The following is a 24,529-nucleotide window of genomic DNA, read 5'->3' on the forward strand; positions in this document are numbered from 1 at the left end:
CAAACACTAGACGAGAGTTGTTAAATGATCAGTGATTGAACAGAATGACTTTATTTGTCTAAAGTTGCTTGATTTATTTAATGGTTTTAAGATGGCTTACACATACACAAACAAACATTTTTTACCTCCTACAGTTGAAAATAAGTAATGCAGAGGAATAAGAGGACCACATATGAGATCACTGCTACTGGAAACAATACAACAGCAGAAACCAGGTCAGACACACAGTCTGTCTTTATAAAGAGCATGTTTACCACAGAATACAGAAGAAAAGCTCAACCATAAGATATGACTCATAAAGAATAAATCAGAATAAATGATTAATTCATTCATTTGGGTAGGCTATAAATATTTTCATATGAAACTTCACTGATGATTACAGAAATAACCAGCCTGACACATCCTGACTGTTCCAGACGACACAAATATGATATATCCTTCCTCCATCAGAGCCTCCTCTCTTCCCCTCCTCCTCCGCAGCTCCTCTCCCCCCTCCTGTCTCTCCCTTCAGTGGTTTGAGAGAAGCCGCTCTTTTGGCTGCTGGATCTGTTGGCCTGTCCTTCATCTGTAACTTCCTGGCCATGGAGCTGCTCTCCTCTGAGTTCAGATCTGGTCCCCAGCTGTCGTCTGGTCTGTGGCTGAGTCTGGCCGCTTCTACCAACACAGGAGTGATGGAGCAGAGTCAGTGAGGACAGCTGCCATGACACACAGGTACAGTATATATCATTTTTGTTCTCAAAGAAATTTTGAATCAGGTAAATAAAATGAAATATATTCTTCACCTCAGCAAAAAGAAAAGTCATCCCCAGGTGCAAAGGAACATTTTCTTGGTGTGTATAACAGCAGAAAAACACTTACTTTACTTATGCATTAATGATTACCGGTACCTTAAACACCCAATTTAGACTTTTCCTAGATTTTCTGCCGTCTTAACCTGTTGCATCAGAGCGCTGATTCTCAAGAAGCAGTAACCTGTTCAGATAGGTGTTGGCTATACTGTCAATGAATACGTGATCAGACAAGAATGTATAATCCATCAACGCCTTCAACTGGCTAGTCAATGCAAGTAATGAAGGCCAGATAATTAGTGTCTTCTATGCGTCACTGAAATGATTGTTTTTTATATTAAAGACGTCAGGTAGAGTGCTAATATCACAGAGAATTTGCTCTGCAGCTCTGAAAAGCGTTTGAGCCCGCTGATGGTTCTTGTTTTTGTTTCATGACACCGTATGGTTCAGTCTTATAGCTCTCAGCATTGTTTCGAGCAGTAGACATAAAAATGTGATCAGACCAAGTACAAATTGAGCCAATCATTAGATTTTTCTGACTTTCTGGGATGCATTAGAAATCAGCTCCTTTTAACAAACCAACATTTTAAAAGTTGTTGTCTTGTCCTCTAGCAGACCTGAATCTTGATGTTATTTCTGCAACGTATGATTCTTTATTTGCCACTATATCAAAAGAAAATCTGTTTCTTTTGCGTGTTTGTACCGTTGTAGTAACCTAGAGTGAAGCTTCTGTGTGACTCATTATTTACAGCACTGAAATGCCAGTAGGCCTGTGGTTGGATTCTGTCAGAGATCATCACCTCTGGGGGATGTAATGAACGAAGAACTGACAGCATACACATTAGCGACATACAACAAGAATGTGGCAGATTTTGTCTTAGCGTTTGAGTTGAAAACACAGAAACAATCCTGTGCTTAAATTTGCACAACTAACACAGCATATTTATTAATGATATTTTGTTTTTTATTGTCTGTTTTTTTTTTTTTTTAACACATCTCATCATAAATCAAGTAGAACATCAAACATAATTGCTAGTAGCCCAGTCTGATGGCTTCTAAAAACTAGTTTAGTCATTAGTCCTAATCCCAAAGATATTCTGTTCCCATTGAAGTATATAGCAGTTTATGGAGGTTCACACTAATAAGTCACTCTTCTCCCTACTCTTTTTCTTCCTTGCCTCTCTTTTTTTCCGCCCTCCTAACATTTAAGTCGAGAGAGGAGGCCCCTGGCCCAGATACCAGACCCCCATCTCCTCATGACATAGCAGTACTTGTGCGTGTGTGTCTGTGTGTCTGATTTATGTGTCTTGTCCAGACTCAGTGGGAGCAGTGAGTACCGACCCCCCCATCCTCCCCCCCCTAGCTAACAAAGCTCTCTAAAAATGTGTGTGAGAGGTTTGGGGGAGGTTCCCCTGAGAGGCAAATAGAATTAAGGAGCCGACTCGAGTCAGTGAAACTATGCTATAGCTCCTCAGCTGACAGCGGGAGCACACACCCAAACCAGAGAGTATTCCCTCTCACACACAAACCTGTGTTTTTCTTTCTCATACCTGCACATTTAACACCACACTGCAGTATAAACTGTGAAAACACTCTATCTGGATCCTTAATATGACCACTATTCCAGGCTAAACATCCAGAGAATATATCATTTGATACACTTAATTATTATGCCTCTAATCTAACATGCTGACACAGGCATTGAATAAATCAAGCACACACACACACACACACACACACACACACACACACACACACACACACACACACACAATAACACCACCAGAACTTCCTCCGGCTTTAATCTCACACATTTATTCTGGTCAGTCTTCTTACAGCCAGGAATCCACCAGGACATCTCATGTTGCATATCAACACTTCCATTTGTGCAGTGTGGGGCTTAAGTAGGTTAGAGGCAGGCATGCACACTCCACTTTCGTCTCCATGCCCTCGAGGCAGTAAACGATTCTGTCAGAGAGGCTGCTGCTCGTTATCGACGTGCTCACTGGCTGGAAGTTGCGGGCGCCGAGGCAGCACCCGTACATTTTAATGCAGCCTATGTGTGCCACACAGCATCCATGATCGAGTACATTATGGATCAGCTATAATACCATGCATCGAATCATAGACAAACACGTGGACCTCTGCAGTACAGTGAATGTGTATTGATTCTATTGTAGAACACAGAAATTGATGGTAGAGGCTGCATGGCTTTGGGCTGCAAATGGAAGGGTGTAATGGTCATAATTGCTTGTAATCAATGCTTAACGCAGAACAAACATTTAGCAAGACTCCACATCCATGCTTTATATTAGCCTAGCAGATCTGTGAGGTTGTACTAAGTGATAGGGGTGTCATGCAAGTCAAAATTCTAAGGGGGGGGGGGGGGGGGGGGGGGGGGGGGGGGGGGGGGGGGCTAAGTTAGAGTGGGGTCCTACTGATAAAAAAATGGGAAGAATGATGACATTTTCTGCATTCTCAAACATATATGATCGAAGCATAACAGCAATGATTTCTTAATCAGTCGGAAAGTCCTCATTTCAATCATGTAAAATTCCTCTCAAACAACAAGCATTTCTGATGTATGATATATGGTATTAGTAAAAGAATCTGACTGGCTTAAAATATTATTTATCATAACTATATATTATACAATGATCGTTTCAAAATAATATTAAGATAAGAAAAAAAAAGCACAGAGAAAAATGCTAATATCAGCAAGCTAACATGCCTCTGCTCATATTGTATGTCAAAGCACACACCTGTTTTTTAAAGTTCTATGCAAATCATATTATTATCATTATGATTACTATAATTATTAATGCTCTCATCCTTACATTTGGCACATATAGTGAGCATAGACACCATCTCAGTGAGATTTTTAGTATACTAACAGTAGATAGTAGACTATTCATTTTTCAATGTTATGCAGATGACATTTGATTGTACTTATCAATGAAGCTAGGATAAATAACTATATCACTATAATTTGATGGGTTTATTAATTGATTGTTGGATAGTTGAGGGTTACAATTGAGGCTTATGAGAATATTATTAGTTTTGCATGTACATAAGTGATAAAAACATTGAAAGTGTGTCTGAAGGCTAGAAAATCGAGTTGATACAATTGATACAATCAGGGGAGCATGAATGTTTTGATCAAATACTATGGTTATCCAATCAATAATTTACTATATATATCAGGAGTCGATGTCAAGCTAGTGTGTGTGGAAAAGACAGGCTCAACAAAATCACCAGGATGTGTCAGATTGCTTGACCACTGTCAGATAAAGTATGAAGTTGATGAGGTTTAAAAGAAAACAAAAAGTGCCTAAAAATGGTCAATAGAGGAACCATAAGTTAAAATGGCAGCTATCAACACAAACATTCAGTGAAAACACCTTCCGCAATTCTCTTGGCTACCTCATATCCCTTCACAAAATGTCTGAATATCTATATGCTGCACAGCGGTTTGGCTGTGCAAGAGAACAAAAGAGGGAGTGATAGAGAGAGAGAGCTGCCAACAAAAGCCATGTAGAAGTTTGATGATGCTAGTTTGTACAGAGTAGCTGTGATTGGCTTAATTACGCACAAGCTAACCCTGATTGGTTGTTTAATTAGGACCAAATTTGTTCTTTTTTTCTCATAGACACATGTCAGAGATACATTGATTCAAAAGAACATTTCAATTCAAAATTGTTAAGCACTTTTCCCACCAAGCGATCCGGTTCACTTCAGCCCGGTATGGTACACATTTGTTGACGTTTACACAGTCAGAAGTTGGAAATGATACCAAAATAACCGATCTGTACCATCCTACTTTTTTGCTACCCTTCTGATAGGTTGCCAAGCATACCAATCCCGCCCTAAAGGCTGGAGCTAGACACAGTTAATTGTTCAAAAGAATCGTCACTTACCATGTGCCAGGACAAATACATATCGTGCCATGTTTAAATATCTCGTGGATTTCAAGAGAGTAATTTCAAGGCTGTTTTTTGCACATGATATGAAAAGAATGCTGCAGAATGTTGAGTCGTTAAACAGTTTGATGGCCACAGGTAGAAAGGACTCCCTGTGGCCATCTGGGCTGGTACTTGGTGGTCTGGAATATCAGGAAAATAAAACTTTTACCTTCCGGTGGTGTTCGAGGAAAAGTCAAGGGACAACTAAATTCATTACTATTCTTTCTTAAAGTACCACTCGTTTTTGTGTAAAATTTAAAATGTTCAGGGCTTTCCAGCCAACAGTTTATGTGATATTTTAGCCTGTACCAAAGTCTTGGATGAACTGACCACCCAAAGTGGCACCAGTGTGGCTGAAATGCTAATTTCTGCTGCAGCTAAAGCTACTCCTCACCTAGCCCGAGGCCTTTTACTGTATGTGCATGCTTCTCAGGCTGTAATAACAGGGATGTTATTAGATAGTTTGTCTGCATTCTTGAATCCTCAGTACACTAGCTGTCCAGGGGGCTGAGCTGAAGATTTGTGGAAGCTGTTGGACCAGAATAACAACAGTCAGATTGATGACCCCTGTTCCTCTGCAATGCACTGACTCATTGTTGTATTTCACCAGAATTTGTAGCCATGATGTGTGTATTTGCTGCCTGTTTGTACTGTACAAAGGCATAGGTTAACTGTAAAAGGAAGCCTCATCACACACACTGTGGCATTTACACAGAGGAGTGCACACTGTGAATGGGGGTTGAGGTAGTTTATGGGGTAAATGCAGCTGAGTTGTATGATCCATGTGTTGCACCTGAGTTGTCTGCAGCCCCCAAAGGCGTACATGTGACAGTGAACTCCATTATCTCCCACCAACCTCCTCATCGAACACACATGTTTCCCATCATAGTGAGGACATTCCAGGCGTTGCACGGCATTCCACAAAACACATTTATCATGAACCGAACACGTCCAGATAGAACAAAGATAAAACACACTTATCCTAGATTTCCATGTTTCTGTACAAAATGTAGAGTGATAAAATTCATTCATAAGGTGCACTGGTAAGAAATTTGTACTGAACACATAATCTCCATGGAAGCAAATTTAAAACTATCTCAAACTGGAGGTAGGAGAGTTTCTTGATGTGATCTCTATCCCAGCTGTGTCTAACTGCCAAGTGTTTGACAATTAATTTTCATTTAATTTTAGGTGAATATGTCTAAAAATTATTTGATATATCAAGAACCCAGTAAAAGTTAAAGAGGTTTAGAGACCTAATCTAAAGGCCAAAGCTCTTCTGAATTCAGTTGTTTGGACATTCATTTTAGGTAATTATTTCAATTCTTTCTAATTTACTTTTGCTCTGTTTTCAATTTAGAATGTCTTTTTTAAGTTGAAATCATTGAACAGTTCATTTTTCACAACATTGTAGAATTTCTCATTCACTCATTTGCACAACAACCACTCTGACCTAAATACTGTTCAAAAATGATAAGTGGATTCTCTGAAACTTTCAAAGTCTTCACAACTTCTTAACTTTCTTTCATCATTTGAACCGTCGTGTAACACGCTGAAAATGCTTTTTCATATTTTCATATTTTTTTCTGTCATTTTGTTATATCAGTGTGTCTAGTTAAACTCATTTAATTTACATTTAATTTACATTTCTAAGATCATTAGTAAAAGAGAACAAAGTGATAAACAGTAAATACTGTGTGTTTTATCTACCTTTCAAGATTAAGACACTGGCCCTTTAAAGTAGGCTCAGTGAAGAAGACACAGAGGTGTGTGTAGGCTGAAAAACAAAGCTTGTGTAAAGCTGTGGGCATTTCTTTAATAAAAGTTGCTAAAAGTGAAGATGGACGAATTCTGACCGGTTCATTTCAAGGGTGCAACAGTCGCAAGCAAAATGTCCCATTCAGTTTTAAAAATCAGTCAGATATGTATATTTCATTAATATCCAAAACATGGGATGCTTATGGTCTCTGCTAAATTTGCAAATGAGCTGCCAGCTGAGAGTAAGGAACGAGGAAACACATGGGAGTCAATTTGTGGCAAATCTTCTGTATATGACTTTACATGAGTTTGCATAGGTTCAACATCAGTGAAATGAATTGGTAATCAGAGTGTTGCATTTTAAGGCCAGTGTTTCTTGTCGAACAAAGTGTGCTAAATGAGGCAATTTGTGTTCAGAGATTTGCAAAACTGTGATCTGGAAGGGTATTTGAGTGAGACCAATGGGATTGTGCTTCAAGTTTTCAGGATTGTGTGCATAGTTACAGTTTTTGTGTGTGTAAAAAGGGTAAACTGTTAGGCTACATGTAGCAGAATAATATATAGGCCTAATTGCTGTATTATTTCTGATATAGAGCCTGCATGCCACTTAAAATAGGCTAATATTTAAATGCTTAATGTTTAAAATGTATACCTTAATAATAAATAATATATATTGTAAAGTGTTCCCAAAATATGTACAGTCCTTTTTCCCAGAAGAGACATCTTCAGCACTCTGATCTCCAGACATTTTTTCTAGTGTTCGTTGCAACATGCTAATCTGTGTACAAAGTGAACAAAACAATTGCTAGCATCAGCATGTTAGCATTATGATTATGTCCATGTTAGCATTAAGGTGTTAAGGTTTAGCCTACAGCAGCAGTTCAGCCATGTGATGAAGACCAAACAGAAGCAAAGAAGTCACTGCTGCATGTCTTGCTACTCTCTGTGGCCATGACAACAATAATAGTAGCCTAAGCTAGCAGAAGTCTGTACATGCTGTTAAACATATCTGTGTGTCATTTTTAACCATTAGTGCAGCTTCTAGGATCCTGTGGTTACAAAGCAAGAAATCAAAGCAATAATTCATATATATACATGTGTATATACATATATTAAGAGAAAATTGTATATAGATAATAGACACAAGAATTGCAAAGAAACTAGCTAACAATGCAACAGTTATGTAGCTAGAAGTGGAGGAGGTTATAAAGCAAAATAAGTTGAGGTCTTTTCTATCTTCTGAATAAATAAATGAATCCTCAGAATTTTATAAGACTCATATATTCATATTCATATATTAATAGCCTACTGTTTTTGGGAAACCTGCAATAGGGATTTTCTACTTTTTTGCTTCAGGCTTTCTTTGTTCATTTTGGGATAATATAAGACACAAAGACTTTTCTGTTTTAAGTGTATTTATAGGGGAAGACAATCCTTTTATATAGATTTCTCAGTGGTATAAATAGAGAAAAATCGGGAAAGTGTGATATTGGGTTCATACCTCCTTAAACCTTGAGGTCAACACATATTCAATCTTTTTGCCACCAGGTTAGATCCCACTGTTTCAGCCTATTATAAGCCGTAAAAAATGACATGTGAACCCACACACACTTTTCTCACTCAGTGTTCACAGCAAAGCAGCTTATCCCATGACAAAGCTAGAGGCCATGCCTGGTATGTAAACAATGACTCACCTTTTATAACCCTAAACATATAAATCCCCCGTAGTCAAAGGGCTAAAATAATGCTAAAGCACTTTCTCAGCTCCCTCTGGACGTTGAGCCAGGAGCAGAAGGCTCTTTACATGATGTACATCATAGGAGGAGGAGGAGGAGGAGAGAAGGCCATCAGTGGGGGCGGATCAGGAGAAGATCAATGGGAGTGACAGGGAGTGCAGGAGGCAGCAGGAGTTTCAAAGTAGGCCAATAAATAACATCCTAGAGAGACAGAAACTGCCTCCTCCTCAGCCACCACTGCCCTGTTCCTCCCCAGCCCCCCTGGCCCCACCGACAGGGCCCCCTTGATTACTGATCTCTGAGGGGGGTAAGGGGGCCCTGGCTGCACAATACAGCTCTCATATGGGGCCCTCACTCACCCCTCGCCTCCATTTGTTGGACATTCATCTTTCAGCATGTGTGTGAGTTTGTTTAGGGGGTGGGAGCTTAGTGAAAAGATGGGAGGGGGTAGGGATATATGTGCATGTGTGTGTGTGTGTGTGTGTGTGTGTGTGTGTGTGTGTGTGTGTGTGTGTGTGTGTGTGTGTGTGTGGCATTGGGGTCTTCCATGTTTTTTACATCTTCTCCCCTTTTAACATACCCTCCCCCTAAACACCATACCATATTCTATCTCCCTCACCACTGACGTCTGTGTTGTGGTTTCACTGGGTGAGCTGGGTGGTTTAAACATTAGCCACTTTGTTTTTTTTTCACTCCAGAGTAGCCAAGAAGAAGAAGAAGAAGAAGAAGAAGAACCCGCCTGCTCTTCAGTCTGGTTGTCACTTTATATATATAACATAAGCCACTTTGAGTTCATAACAACGTGTACAAATAGCCCTGTGATGTTTTCGTCTTATTTGAACAGGTTGCAAAAGTCAACCGAAGAATGTCATCAGGGTAATCTCCAGTGTGGCTCAAGATTAAATAATAATAATTAATTAATGTTTTAGCCATGCTACTTGTGTAGATTAAAATGTATGGATGGCTAGCTGTCGGGTGTGTTTTACATGTGCGCCACTTTCGTCTGGACTGACATATCCAAACTACTACTGGATGGATTGCATTTTGTGCAGACATTCTTTGTCCCAAGACAATAGACAATAGACCATAGATTATTGATCCTCATTGGATGGTTTTCAGTGTGGCTTGTACTTGCATGGGAAGAGTTTTCTTCAAACAGGAGAAATGTCATTCAGCCTGTTTTCTGACAGACGATACAGATTAGGACCATTTTTTGGAAAAAGGGGAGCAGGTAGCATAGTGGTTAGTGTTCACGACCCATGTACGGTCGTGCATCCCCCTATAGTCTTTCAAAAGGGCGGCCCAGGTTCGAATCCGACCTGTGGCTCCTTTCCTGCATGTCATTCCCAAATCTCTCTCCCTGATTTCCAACTCTATCCACTGTCCTATCTCTACAATAAATAAGCCCCTGCTTTATTTAGTATAATGAATCTCTCAACATTTTCCTAATTAATCTAGTTTGTGCAAGTAGGACACACGCAACAACTGAATAAAATTCAACACACTACATGAGATAAAAATGGATATGAAGTACATGAATAAGGGTTGGTAATTTTCGAAAACTCCGTCATCGGTGGCACACTTTGAGTGTGGGCTCGTGCATGCAAGGGGTAGCGAACGAGCAGGGAGACAGGTTCATCAGATTGGTACCTCGTGGCAGACATTGGTCAACGTTTTTACATGCTTCTAACTTCTACAGATGACGGATTTTCTTTGTCCTGTTTTCAGAGCACGAATTAATTAAACACAAATTCAACCAAAACCAAAAAGAGAAACCCAATATTTTTTTTGGTTCAGAATGTTTTGAAATGTGACGTCAAGTCAAGAATTTTCCCAGAATTTCCGAGTTGAAGTCGTCAATATAGAGACTCGTCACATAAATGTTCCCATTCAGAGACTATTTTTTCCCGGTATATTCAGAAACCACATTAATACAGGGATAGTCTTGTGAAAAGAACTGTGCTGAGAACAGAGTACAATGTCTAATGAAAGATGCTATTGAGTTGTGGGAACGCAGGATCCCGTGGTTTTGATACACTACATACTAGTGACTGAAATGAAGAAAATCTGCTGCTTCTGCTCGACCATCCCTCAGAGCACTCCCTGCAGAGCTAACATTTATGAAGTGCCTCTTTAATATGTATGCGGTGTAAAAAAACAGGGGAATATGACTCATTTTTCACAGCATTAGTGGCAGTTTGCCAAATTCAGGTCAGTGTTCATAAAACTCTAACTCTTCATCACGCTATACAAGAAGCGACAGCCTCAGACTGTTACACATCCTGAGTGCTAAAGAGGAGATTATGATTTATGCTCCAAATCAGGATGGTGGATACGTTTAATTATAGTGGAGGACTGAATTTGGCACCTGGAGAAGGAGAAACTCACAGTGAGGAATGCATTTCAGGTTGACTTTCTTCCTTCGCTTCAGTGAAGAGAGTCTAAATATTTGACAAGCACACACTGTACAGGACACAGGGGACGGACAGTAGCAGGTTGAGGAGTGGGTTCTGCAGGCAGGCAGAGTGGGGCCACACCTCAGCCAAGGTTATCGCCAAGGCTCAGAGGGGGGACTAAAGAGATCCCCTTTGTGGTTCACACCCACTCGCTTACATGACTGTCACACCACGAGGCGTGTGTGTGGAAGATGAGAGCAGCCGAGCGTACTGAGCTGACAGAGGAGAGAGAAGGAGAGAGCTGTGAGGAGAAGAAGGAGAAGACAGGGAGAGATATAGGAAGTGAGAGAGAGAGAGAGAAAAGAAGTGGGATGTGGCAGACATGTACTGAAGACCTCCTTGGTACCTTTTCAAAGTGCTGCATGACACTTCCTATCACTGTGTTGGAAGAAGTGGAGCGTGTCGGCGCTGGTGCTCTCACCCATCTTGCCTGCAGAGCAATTACCATGGCACCCCCCCCCCCCCCCCTTTCCCTCTCCCCCCAAGCCACCATCATCACCATCATGGCCCCCTCCCTTGCAATTCAGAGAAATCAGTGAGCAGACCTGTGACTCATCATTTAGAGTAATAGGCCTGTCCTGCATTCGCCTCAGGAGTCTTGTAGGAGGCTTAAGGAGCTCAGGGAGAGGACTAACTAATCCTTATTAGTATGATTCAGAATGGAAGTAATCTCTAGATTCTTAATCTGTTGGTGGAACCAGATTTAGCAAGTCTTCTGGTTACTGTTTGTAGTAGTAGGATTATTGACCAGTAGTGTTTCTTTAGGGAATAGAGATATGCAGGAAAACAGTCCATGTGGAGAGCAAAAGGGGCTGAACACAATACACTGTTGTGCAATCCCAAAACACATTGGTGGTCATCTGAAAAGGATTAAGCTTTAATTAACATATTTAAATAGATATCTTTATACAAGTGCAGCTTCTAAACCCTTTCAGATTGAATTTGCTATCACCAATTTTCACGTCTGATGTTGCTAGTCAGACTGAACTACTGCAACATTTGGGGAAAAACAAATCTTGGAAGTCTTTCATGGCGAACAGCTAGCTACAGTGGAAGCCCCAGAAAGTTGGGCATGGCTCCCAGAGGCTTTACATTTGTCAGTGTGATAGCTGATGGGTTTCAGTTTTGGTCAAAAAAGTCAAGTCAGCACCATTCAAAAAGCAAGAAGTAAATTCTAGAGATGTTCAGAAACCGATAATAGTGTTGCTATGGGTTTTTATCATAAAATGCAGGACTGTGGATAACGCAAGGGTGTCAGTCATCGCACAGCACTGATAATATAATTTATTAGAGCCACATAGAAATTAAGCAGTTTCAGGTAAATTATCCTTGTGTAAAAGAAAACGCTTAACAATAAATATATAGGTTTAAATATAAGGTATTGGTATTAGTTAGTACTCAAGTCTAGGTATTAGAAGGAATACTGGAAGGAAAGAATGATAAAGATCGTCTCTAGTAAATTCTAATTTGGAAGATATTGCAACTAAAACATTCCACTGACTCCCGCAAAGCATCTCAGCATGACTACAGGATGCTTAAGGTCACATGAGCAGCATTTTGACGTCAAATCAAATGTGTGTTTGCTAACGCTCAATAGCTGTTTATACACTGTGATTCCCTTATTTACAGAGAGACTGAGCCGAGGCATGACTGCAGAGCTGCATGTGTAATTTCTGTGTGTGCTACATAACACTATTGTTCCACCAGCACTGTGGTTTTCACTAAAGGGGTCGCAGTGGGTTTCCATGGCAACCTTTCAGTATAGATGGCCTGCTGCTTTTCCAATAGCGGTGATCATGAGCATCATTGGAGCGGCATCATTAGCAGGGCACTCCCCAGGGCGGTGTGATCAGCACCAGGCCGGGGCATTAGAGAGCGTGCACAGGATGACGGACGGAGTATTTGGCCTTTATCGTCCAACTGATGAGCGAACCTCCACTGCTTTTGTACCTGGGTGTTTATTTTTTTTTCCACCTGCATCTCTTGCCTTTTAGCCCCCCTCGTCTCTGCAGTGACAAACAAAGCCCCCTCCGAGTTGATACCCTCACTGTTGTCGTGTCGACACACGCAATAATTGAATCATCCCTGCTTCCTGCGGCTGTCATTCACATGGCTCCTCTGCTCTGCGACATGCTTAGAGGGGGCTCGTGTTCACGGCTCCCTGCAAAGAGAGGAAAACACACACGGGAGTGAAAAATCCGCCCTCACACATTTGACTCTGCTCAGAGGCTTTAAAGACCCTCCTGAGGTAAACACTCACATGGTGGGAAAAGCTGCTGGTGTCTGAGAGGGAAGATGAAAACGATTCTGACAGCCACAGCCACCCTCCTAATGCAAGACTTTTTCTGTGGAAATAAAGATATCCAAATAAAAGCCTGCACTCCAAAGTGCTGCCACAGGGGCTCCTAACACACTTTTCCTCCAGTTGTAAACGTCTCACCGTCAGTTCTTGGATCACAGAGTTTGTGTTTCTTTTACCTTGGTTTGAAATCAAAGTACAAACACTGAATGAATGCATGTTTACACTTGTGCATAAAAGGTACACTTACACCCACCCCTACCTGCTGTAAAGTGACATTTGAATTAACGGTGGCTGTAGGGAGAAGCGGAAGAGAAGACGTTTCATGAGTGCTTGAATTTCCTTTTTATCTGCAGCACTTTCCATCGAATACACACATTCACAAAGGAGGAGGCGTGAAGCATGGTAATCTATGAATTAAAGTGTGTGATTCATCTCCTCTCCTTAACCGCAGCATGACAGCTCCTGTGCTATGAAGTCTGCCAGCTGTTCCTCCCTGCAGATTGAATAAAAGCACAGGACTATTTTATCTCCCCTCATCTCTGTCAAATGGTTAAAAAAGTCTCCATTCACAATTCCTGTATACAGTAGTAGACTGTTATAAAATAAATAAACATAAAGGATGCGCACAAGGATGTAGGGATATCTGGGCAAAAGAAAACCAGCCCTGCCCATCTGTTCATCCCTCAGCCCGCTCTTCCACCTCACCTCCCTTGTCTCCCTCGTTTAGTGCTGAATGTGGACGCATCGAGTGCCAGCGGAGACAGAGGAGACGCAGGGTGAGCTCTGAGGAGCAGATGGAGAGTTTCAATGAGCTGGAAAATCCAGAGTAGTAGTAGGCCTTTCCTCAGAGAGGATGGAGCTTGATACTGGTTAAACAGTGCCTCCCCCTGGACAAATACAGAATTGCGTCAACTTATCGACGGAAGTTAGAAAGGATTTTGTTTTAAATTTGGTGTGCTAGAATTAAAAAAGTCCTATTTAACTTATTAAGAATGTGATTTTGCAAAGTTAAATATGTGAAAAAAAAAGTTGATTTTGTCAACACTGTATTGTATATTAACACCTCTACCTTTCTGTAAAGTACATTTTGGATATATTTAATACTTATATTTTAGAGTGACTATTTTTGAGGCTATTATTTTTGACTGTAGATCTCCAATCTTATGTATTTACTTTTGTGGTGCTTATTTGCTTTGATAACCTGCTACTGTCACGCTATATATTTATGTTTATATGTCCATAGAGGCTCAGGCTCAACAAGCTGGTGAGGAAGGCACACTCTGTGGTCGGCCTGGAACTGGACAGCTTGGAGACAGTGGCTGAGAGGAGGATGAGGGACAAAATCACAGCCATCCTGGACCACTCCTCTCATTCTCTCCATGATGACCTGTGGCAGATGGGCAGCAAACGTCTTATACTGTATCTCGACATGTTTCCTTTGTCGACTGTGATTTCTAAATGTCCTGTGTCATTAACTAAAATCACAACTACGCAGTTATTCTTGCCATACTAATTGGCAATTTAAAAGAGCCCTTTAATTCATTTGAGTAGTGTATTTGCAGGAATCAGCAGCCAGTCGGGCCAAGCAGACAGTGCTGAGAGAAGCTTTCTCGTCTTTAAAGCTACCCTCAGACTGTCTAAAGGCAAAATGTCTTAAATGCAAGATCAACAGCACACCAAACCTAAACATTAACTGAGGAGCCAGGAATGCCCTGTGACTCACATTTTTGCTTCATTAGGTGCTTTTGTGTTTATGAAACCTACTGATCCAGATTCTGCCCTCCTCAGAGACTTCTGGTAATTAATATCAGGAAAAAAAGGAAAAGTTATTCAAACAGGACTAAAAAACATTTAGATCTATGAAAGCCCTAGTTCACTGTTCAGGCTGCAAATACTATACAGCAAACATTTAAAATCAGGGAATGTGTTTTAAGAATTCACAAGATTTCCAAGTACTTACATCGGATTTAATGAAAGGAAAAGATGAATTTGTGTATAAAAACAAAACACTTTATTACAATTAGGCTGAAAAAACCCAATGAAAACACGACTACTTTACAAGTACAAATGTTTTTCATTGATATTTACAGTTTTTTTTCCTTGACATCAATAAAAAAAGACAATTTATGAGAAACACAAAATACTAAAGTACATGTATACAGTGTATTTGCTGCAATAAAAAACAAAGGGCTAAAGGAACGTGCATTATTCTCCATTCAGTATCTATAGACAACAAGGGGAATAGACATAAAAGGGACTAATTATGGATACACTTATTCTAACGGACAGCTGCAAGATTTCCCATGAGCCTCAGCCTCAGATATCTGGTGATTCAGTGATAATTGTCACTTACAAGTCATTGATGTTGTCTCTGTTGCTTGATCTATCAGGGGACAATTTTCAGTTGTGGTATTTTCAAACATTCCACATTACATTAAACAAATAAAGAGAAGTAACAATGTTGACTGTAATGCAAACTTATGGATCCCACCAGGAGTTACAGGAGTGCTGAGATTGAGTTGAAAGCTTAGAAAGAACCACTGACATGTGTGTCATGTTCAACAGTTAGAATCAGATTAGAGATGGCTGCAGTGTGTGAGGTAAAGGTTTTCTGTGGTGAACAATGTGACAGGATCCGCAAGAAAAGCTTCAGCACAACGTCAGAGCTGTCACATCTGTACTGCAGGAAACAATCGCTCAATCCATTTCATTAGCTGCTCCCCCCGCTGGGCTTGGCAGGAGTTTTGGCCCTGATGCCACCCTGGCGAGCCTGACCCTTGGTGGGCTGTTGGGTCTGAGTTGGCTGCTGCGCTGTGGACTCGGCCGCAGAGGTCACTGCAGGCTGCTGGGCGGGGCTGTGTGGAGGAGGAGTCTGGATCTGAGGTGACGTGGCAGCAGTTACCACCTGCTGTTGGATGATCTTCTGCTGGACCACCTGGGCTGTTGCTGTTCCAGCGGAGATCATCTGCACCTGAGCAGGAGCGGACGTGGCCGCCTGGGTCAGAGTCACGGTCTGAGGCTGGGCCTGGATCTGAAGAGGAACACAAGCAAAACCTTAAGTTGGCTTGTTTTATCCATTCTGTCATGCATGGCGCATGTATAACGAGCAAAGAAAGTAATTGTTAAATCAGAATATACCTGAAAATTTAAAAAAATGTATTGAGTCTATTACGTTTCCTTGATGAAGACATTAGATTAGGACAAAATATAAAAAGATAAAAGGATAAAAGATGTAACATAAAGACATCATTTAGAAAAAAAGATGAACTGAAAGTGAATTTCTTTGTCCTCTTTCCTCAGCCAGTTCCTTATATGTCCCAAAGACTACAGTAACATTTTTAAACTTGGTTGTAAAGACCGCCTGAGGATACGAGGCTCATAAAGAGGTTAAAGTCTGAGATAGAGAACAGACACAACCTCACATGGAAGTGATCAGCTACACAGACCTTCAGGAGAAACACTCTTACAAAGCTCCTACCTGCTGAGGAGAAGACACGATTTGTTGGAGATTTGCCACAGTGGTTTGCTGCTGCACTATTTGTGGGAGCTTAGCCACCTGATAAGAGAAATAAACAAGAGATTGTATGTCAACACACAATATTTATGTAACACTATACATACTGTGACTCACATTTAACAATAAATCAAATCCATTCAATGATGTTCCCTCTCTTTCTGGTCCTCCCTCACAACCTCAGCACAGTTTTAGGCAGATGGCCGTTCACCATGAGTCTGGTCCTGCTCGACGTTTCTGCCTCTAAAAGGCAATTTTTCCTTGCTGCTGTAACTTCGATAAATGGAGCTTAGTGCTCTGCTCATGGTGGATTAATTATGGTTCTTTATAGATACTATAACAAAGAGTATGGTCTAAGCCTGCTCATTTTGTAAAGGGTCTTGAGATAACAGGATGATTGATTAATGTGTAAATATTGATTTCTAGACTTCCACTGATGGTGTACCTGGATTTGTTGGGCTCCAGTGGGTTTCTGAGCCTGAGCAATGGATGTAGTGAAGAACTGGGTCTTGATTCCAGGTTGGAGTTGGGTGGTGGCAGCGTAGGTCACCTTCTGCTGCTGCTGAGCCGGCTGGGCTGCCTGCACCGTCACCTGCTGGGTGCCGATCTAAGGGGAATGACATAACTACAGTTAATAAAATCTCTCACCACTCTATCTTTCTAATAGAACCATACCAAATGAACAACCCTGAACATAAGCATTAAGCACTAACGACAAACTCGTAACAAATCATGAGCTAATAAAACATGAAAGTTCCTCGTCCCTGTTTGTGTACCTTTTGTTGCACAGTGGCCTGCCCTTGCTGCGGCTGCCCTGCTTTCTGCTGAGCTGCAGCTGCTGCCTGAACTGCTGCCGCCTGCTGCTGCTTCTTCATCTGAAGCAGCTGCTGGACCTGCATCTGGGGGAAGGACGGCGTCAGCACAGGTCCACCTAAAGAGAGGAGAAAGAGGAACTAATTAGAACTTCAGACGTTTGTCATGATGAAAAACACATGTTGAAACAACAGCATATAACAAGAGGAAATGCAACACAAACCATGCAGGCCAAATCACAAATGAATATAGCTTGATTTGTTTCTGGCTCAGTGTTGAATTATTTTTTGAGATAGAACCGGTATATGATAAAACTACAGGAGATGATTCTTCACATAATTTTAGAATTAGTTCAACAGATAATTTGTAAAGGCCACATGGACCTGAGAGGGAAAAAAGGAAAGGTTGTTCACTGTCAAAGAGAAAACCTACAGTTGTAAAGTGCTCCACAAATACCAAAGATAATACTCATTCATGAAAAAAGTTAATCATTCATTACATTATAAAAACATGGAAACATGTCTGTAAGATGGCTTTGTCTACAAGGCTGAGTTTGTAGAAATGTTTACCTGTTTTCTGGGCCTGACTGATAGCCATACTGATGCCAGCTACAGTGACTGGCAGCGTTGTGACTCCAGCTGATGAGACCACAGCTGGCACAGAGACCACAGGAGGCTTGGTGAGGGTCACCTGGGCTGTCTGTCCTGCCTGGGCCTGAATCTGGCCCTGAGTGGGTACTCGAGTCTGTGAAAGTGAACAGAGACAGAATTAATAATAACACAACCAGAAGAACAGACGGGAAGAACAAGACGAGAAAAGAGGACAGGATTTTAACTGGACAATACTTTTCAAAGTCTGTCATACCTGGTCTCTAGGTCACTGTTGTTACACACCAACCATGTTTTGAGATGCTTTTCTCTAGATAGATTTTTAGTAATATGACCAATTTTCTCTTTTGACTCATACGTTTAGGACCCATGGCAAGTTTTTTTACAATGTATTTACTCCCACAAAAAGTGTGGAAATTCTCTATCTATAGATAAACAAACCATTATCTGCTCAGTCTTACCAGTCTGGCCACTTGCAGGCTGGCCACCGTGGTGCCAGTCAGCACCGCTCCAGGTCTGGGTGCTGCCACAGCCGTCAGCTGGGGATTAGCCTGTGCAGCCTGTGCAGGTTGTACCTGAGCAGCCTGCTGAGCTCCTGCAGCCTGTTGGCCCTGAGCTGCTGCTGCTGCCACTGCTGCAGCGACCTGCTGCTGTTGCTGCTGCAGCTGCAACTTGTGCTTGTGCATCTTCAACAACTCCTGTAAACACAGATCAGCTAAAGATAAGGTAACTGTTTACACAAGGCGTTTGTAAAGCCCTTACATTGTTTGATAGTATTGTTTCATGAGGTCATTTGAAGTATTTGTTCCATTTGTATACACTCCAAGCTTTAATACCTAAAAGGTCAAACCCAGATAAGAGTTGTTTTTTTTTCCAACTAATAAAAATGGAGGTTGTATTTAGGGGTGACCCTTCCTTTTGAGCTTTCTTCAAAGTTTTGTTCGACAGAGCCACAGTGGACTGCCAATCTCAATTGAACACTGCTTATGACACAAGGACCATTCCATTTCAGCGTTATGGGGGTGCTAATTTTACATAGATTTGTCTGTTTTCTCCAAATAAATCATGGCTTATAGCCTATCTTGGTATAAATATCAACTTATAAATACACTTAATGCATTTCTGAAAATATCTAGTACTTTGAATTAATCTCCTTAGTGTGTGCATGAATAAATCACCCGAAGCAGCATATCCACCTCTTCAGAATTTAATTGGCTACAAGAAATGACAGTCATCTGCACTGTTGCGTGCAATTGGTTGAAACAGAACAGGGGCAGGCACCTCCTTTCAACTCAGGCTCTCATTGGCTTTTAAAGGCCGGGAACAGTGAAAATGATTTCTATAAATGAATCATAAAAACCAGCTGTAGCAAAGGTGAATCAGTCCGTGGATCTTTTATGGTTATAATTTGTTCGGATTAAATCTTTCAGTGGATTTGTGCGGAAGACAAATAGATTCATTACATGCGTCTTTTCTTATGTTGCAAATGAGAATATGGGTTGTATCAAGAGGGCTCATATATGGCCCTCTATATCTATGCTTGTATGTTCTTTATCAACCTGAACAACTGAATCAAAGAAAAAGGAGAAAGATTCAAGATGAAACACAACAATGTTATTATCTGATTCCCCTGCACCCTAATATTGTGCATGTAAAACAACCTTCTCAAATGTTAGTTTGAAACAGATCCAGAACTGTGACAAAACTAATACGCAATCTCAAAGTTACAACTCCTAGTATTTTCCACTTTATCCCACGTGGGAGAAATTGCAGTTTGTGTAGCTGTTGTGTAAAGATTGAGGTGGTGTACCTGGGATTTGCCCACTGCTTTGATCTGTGGTGAAGCAGCCTGCTGCTGTTGTTGGTGCTGCTGAAGCTGCTGCTGACGGAGCATCTGCAGATGTGCCGGGGTGAGAGGCTTTCCTTGTGGCAGCTGCATACCTGTGGCTGAATGGAGAACAGCAAACACATCAGATCCATAAAACAACAGTACATGTGCATGAGGCTTTTATAAAAAAAAATGCTTTTGTTAAGTCCAGTACCTGGTGTGACCTGAGTGACCAGAGGGCGGGTCTGTGACTGCCCGGGGCTCAGAGTCGTAGAAACGACTGCAGACGCCGTCACTGGGGTAACCGCTCGAACACCTTGACCTGTAGCTATGGCAACCACTTCTGCTGGGGCAGCAGCAGCTGTGACAGCCCTCTGTTGTGTGTGGACCACCTGGGCTCCGGTTGCATTAGCAGGCTGAACAAACAACAACAACAACAACAGCAACACAATGAGAAACACTCAAACAGTAATAACTAAGCTGTGTACTGAGTAATGTGGGTGTGCTCTCTGCTTCATCCAAAGGCTATTTGCATCAAGAATTCCTGTTAGTCAGTAGGTTGCTGATTTCTGCCAGAGCAGCAGTAATAATGAGCTTGACTCACAGACAGGGTGCCTGGGATGACTGGAGATGCCAGGCGTTTGTTGGCCTGGAAGGGACTTGGAGGAACTCCAGCTACTGTGTTCACAATCACATTCCCCCCTACAGTGGCTGAAACAAACAAAGAGAAATGAATCAAACACTGGAACACCAACAGATCTTTAATATGAACCATATGAGTGTCATCGTACCCGCCTGGATGGTTGTGCCCACAGTGGCATTTTTTATGGCTCCCGCCTGAAAATCACAACAAGTATGAGTAAGAGCTTTGGCTATGTAAAAGGCTTATTCAAGATCTTAGTATATGTAGAAAAATATCAATGGTGGATGCTTTGATTCTAACCAAAACTGCTGCATTAGGAACAGCAGCGGCTCCAGCCACTGCGGCAGTCTGGGGGACCTGAGCCTGAATCTGACCAGCAGCAGGAGCCTGAACCTGGCCGGTTGCAGCCTGAGCCTGGGGTGCTCCGGTCTGCTGCTGTTGTGCCAACTGAGCCTTCTGCTGCTCTGCAAGGGCCTGCAGACACACATACACAGAGACACACATTACACTAAATTAAACACAAATGCTGTTAGGAAGCGAAAACAAGAACTTCTTTTGTCTGAAACACAAAGCAGATGCTCCTGATTGCTCTCCATAACAACAGTTTGGGCACAGAGTTAAATACCCTCATTGTCAAAAATAACCTTTTTCTCCTTAGCAATCCTCTCAGCACGTTGAGATGCCACCTGAATGGGAGGTAGAGGCTTGTCGTAGCTGATCCCGCTGAAGTAAAGTAAAGAAAATCACATGTAAGAATTGAATCCTAATTGGAATTTGTAAGAAGTCATTAGTAAAAAAAAAAAAAAAATGGAAATATTAAACACACCTTTCTGCCAAGACTGAGGCATGTTTAGGATTCTTCTGGAATGGATTCATGCCAAGCCTGTAATCAGTCAAATTTAAAGAGATATACTTCAGTGGTTGGAAGAGAAAACAAGACGTTTATGCAAAATGCAGCAGCACGACTGGTCTTCAACCTTCCTAAAAGAGCACATGTCACTCCCACACTGGCTCCCAGTTACTGCTCGCATCAAATTTGAAACTCTGCTGCTCGCTTACAAAACAGCAACAACAACGGCTCCTCCTTACTTTAACTCTCTCATCCAGGTCTACACTCCCTCCCGCCCACTACGCTCTGCCAATGAAAGGCGTCTGATCCAACCTTCACAACAGGGTCCTAAGTCTCTGACTAGACTCTTCTCCTCTGTCGCCCCCCGGTGGTGAAATGAACTTCCAAACTCCATTCGATCTGCAGAGACCCTCTGCACCTTTAAGAAAAAGCTAAAGACCCAGCTCTTTCATGAATACCTACTAACTTAATGATGATGGTCTCCATATTATTGATGATGATGGTAATGACGATGGTTTTTGTTTGATAACAACGACTTATAAGATGGTTTCTATACTGATAAGAGCTCTCAAAAACTGCCGTCAATGTTGTGCTTTGCCTCTGTGCAATGCCTGTCCAATCGGACTCAAAGCTGATCGTTTTGCTCTTACTGACATTGTTCCCTTTTTTCTAGATCCTTGCTTGTGTTGTACTTACTCTCTGATGTACGTCGCTTTGGATAAAAGCGTCTGCTAAGTGAATTGTAGAATTTATAACGTTTCCACTCCTCAGCTAGAAACGACTCAAACTGTGGATTTTAACATCATCACTACATGTCAAAACACTTCATGAGTTGAAATAATGGATCACCTCCTCTATAGGCTTACACATTGCTACATTTCCAATAAAAACAGTAGAAGCAGTTGGAGCTGAACCTGAAACCTGAACTTTCTTATTTAGAAAGTGCTTTTAAAATCTGAGTACAGCTGACAGTAATATGAAAAACCTGCATCATTCTAAAAGCTGTATTTATAATCTCACATTCAGGGTCATCAATTTTACAAACACTGAATAGCCAATAAAACTTTTGGTGAATCACAAGTTTGCTGTAATCTACAGACGTTTTTTTTTTGTTATCCTGTTTACTTGCACGAGCTACAACATTGTTGAACATGAAAAAAACATTTGCCAGAGGTGTGGTAATCGCAGACAGTACTCACAGTGGTTTGATTGGTGGACTCCTTTTACTGGCGATGATCTTCATGAGCTCAAAGCGGCTGTTGTAGAGCTGAATGTGAGTGGCATTGTCATCCTGTGTGTAGATCTGACATGTTCTTAGAGGACGGCTGTTCTTAGACTGAGAGAGGACACAAACAGAAACAAACAACACAAAGAAACAGAAGAATAGTGAGATCAGGGATTCAAGGGCAGGACACATTGATCACAGAAAAATGAGCAGGTGAAGGTACCTTGTATATGCTTTTGGTTTTCTTCTTGGGGTTAGCCTCATACACCAACTGAAAAATAGAAACAGAGACATGCTTTAGGTAAACAAGCACAATCAGAGTGAGTTCTTGTTTGAAAGAAGGTTGACTCTGTTACCTTGCCCTCTTCTCTGGGTATGATGACATTCTCGTAGCGGTTGCGACACTGTTTGGGCGAGCGGTAGATGCGGCTGCAAGAGTTCACAACATCGCTGACAAGATCCCAGTTCGGAGTGTGTGCAGGAGACACGATTGTCAGGTTCAGAGGCAATTCCAGCAGCTGCTTCACAGCCTGTCAGACAAACAGCAATGATATTAGTACTTTAAATACAGCTTTAGTCTTGCATGAGGATGTGAACTTCAAGGTTTACTCATATGTATTAAGACAGCTTGGAAAGTAAGAACATCATTAGAGCGGGTGAGAGGGGCAAGTACCTGAAGAAGAGCCCAGTCCTCACTGATGAGCCATTCTGGGTTGTCCTGGCCAGCCTCCATGGCAGGTTTAACCAGCGAGGGGAGGGGCTTGGCAAAGGGTGCTTGCTGCTTGAGGGAAAAGTTCTTCTTTTGGTCTTTGCCCTCACGTCGAACTTTGAGCATGCTGGCCTTTTCAAACAGGGAGCGTGGAGGAATGACAGTCTCCCCGTGGCCCTTCTTCTTCTTCCTGGCTGCTACTGGACAAAAAAAACCCAAAATATTTCTATGCAAGTCAATGTATATGTAACTAAACATGTAATCAGAGAGAGTGAAGGGCTCATACATTGTGATAAAGAGGCTCATGAAAAATGTTCTCTCACCTGAGGGGTCCATCTTGAGTCTCTTGTGCTCCTTGCGGACGTAGACCGGAGGCAGTTTGGCCTCTGGCATGGGGGTGGTGTCATACATCAGCATCATCACAGAGTCGATGTAAATGTCGTTGTCATCTTGTGGAGGTGTGGGAGGAGTCCAAACCTGTGACGTGAAGGGAAAAGACAGAATGTGACTTTATGATATGTCTCGATACAAAAAATGTTGATATGGAAGAGGGGAGGATATCCAAATTCTACAAAATCCCACAGAAAATAGAATCCTTTTCCAGACCATAAATGTTAGACGTGATGGAGATTTCAAGGACATTTTTTGACAGTTGCGCAAATAGCAAACATGTTATCACATAAAGAAATGTTATTAAATATAATATAAACTTCTCGCTATGTTTATTTTACTGTCTACAAAAAACAAAGATGAACACACTTACAAATAAGTAAGAGTTACTTTGCTGATAACTACATCAGAACTCATAAATGACCAGAGAAGCTAATATGGTCATTTTTGACACCATTACAGTTGCAAAGAAATGGGTCAAAGTGGGAATCTAGGGGTTTAAGTATTTCAATACTCATCAAGACCTAAAAATTACTAAAATACAAACAAATAAAAACACTTTTCATACTGTGATGAACCCTGTCTCTTACCGGCATGATTTCTGTGTGGCCGTCCTCTGCATCAAACACATACTCCTGTTAAATCACAGAGAAAAGATTATTGTCAACAATGGTGCAATACAATCCACACACCACTCCTGGTTTGATTAGCAGAGATCTCAATGGCCACCCACCATGTTGTAGGCATCCTCTCTGGTGTAGGTGAAGAGGTCTTCATCTCCCTCTATCATCAGCCGCTCGTCCTCCTCCTCTTTCAGCTTCTGCAGCTGCTTTAGCTCCCAGCCTCTCTTAAAGCTCTCTAACTGCTCCTGAGGGGGAAAAAAAGGCACACAAAACATTAACAGTCAGATAATGACACCAAAGGGCAAAATGTACAATGAAAAGCCA

At 41.5% G+C, this 24,529-nt stretch overlaps 1 protein-coding gene and 1 long non-coding RNA gene across 8 annotated transcripts in view; one reads left to right on the top strand and one right to left on the bottom strand.

Annotated features, from left to right (window-relative positions):
- The first annotated feature begins 500 nt into the window (after positions 1-500).
- Positions 501-15,197, top strand: LOC132973940 (uncharacterized). The gene is made up of 2 exons (XR_009673083.1): positions 501-711; positions 14,246-15,197. It is a non-coding gene; the product is annotated as an uncharacterized LOC132973940 (long non-coding RNA).
- ep400 (E1A binding protein p400) overlaps positions 14,948-24,529 on the bottom strand; it is a 30,960-nt gene continuing 21,378 nt past the window's right edge. For 5 of the 7 annotated variants that reach the window (XM_061037639.1, XM_061037641.1, XM_061037638.1 and 2 more), the window contains 20 exons: positions 24,316-24,450; positions 24,173-24,217; positions 23,516-23,669; positions 23,157-23,392; positions 22,840-23,013; positions 22,707-22,754; positions 22,458-22,594; positions 21,235-21,291; positions 21,053-21,131; positions 20,709-20,882; positions 20,557-20,602; positions 20,370-20,476; positions 19,980-20,181; positions 19,748-19,884; positions 18,399-18,635; positions 17,899-18,073; positions 17,293-17,447; positions 16,962-17,123; positions 16,481-16,558; positions 14,948-16,033 (listed from right to left, as the gene is read on the bottom strand). In XM_061037639.1, the coding sequence (XP_060893622.1) occupies positions 15,713-16,033; positions 16,481-16,558; positions 16,962-17,123; positions 17,293-17,447; positions 17,899-18,073; positions 18,399-18,635; positions 19,748-19,884; positions 19,980-20,181; positions 20,370-20,476; positions 20,557-20,602; positions 20,709-20,882; positions 21,053-21,131; positions 21,235-21,291; positions 22,458-22,594; positions 22,707-22,754; positions 22,840-23,013; positions 23,157-23,392; positions 23,516-23,669; positions 24,173-24,217; positions 24,316-24,450 (2,859 nt within the window). In that variant the 3' untranslated portion in view covers positions 14,948-15,712. The remainder of the gene's footprint in view (positions 16,034-16,480; positions 16,559-16,961; positions 17,124-17,292; positions 17,448-17,898; positions 18,074-18,398; positions 18,636-19,747; positions 19,885-19,979; positions 20,182-20,369; positions 20,477-20,556; positions 20,603-20,708; positions 20,883-21,052; positions 21,132-21,234; positions 21,292-22,457; positions 22,595-22,706; positions 22,755-22,839; positions 23,014-23,156; positions 23,393-23,515; positions 23,670-24,172; positions 24,218-24,315; positions 24,451-24,529) is intronic. The other 2 variants (XM_061037640.1, XM_061037637.1) reach the window with 1 other exon arrangement.

This window comes from Labrus mixtus, chromosome 5 (genome assembly GCF_963584025.1).
Source record: "Labrus mixtus chromosome 5, fLabMix1.1, whole genome shotgun sequence".
Lineage (NCBI taxonomy): Eukaryota > Metazoa > Chordata > Actinopteri > Labriformes > Labridae > Labrus > Labrus mixtus.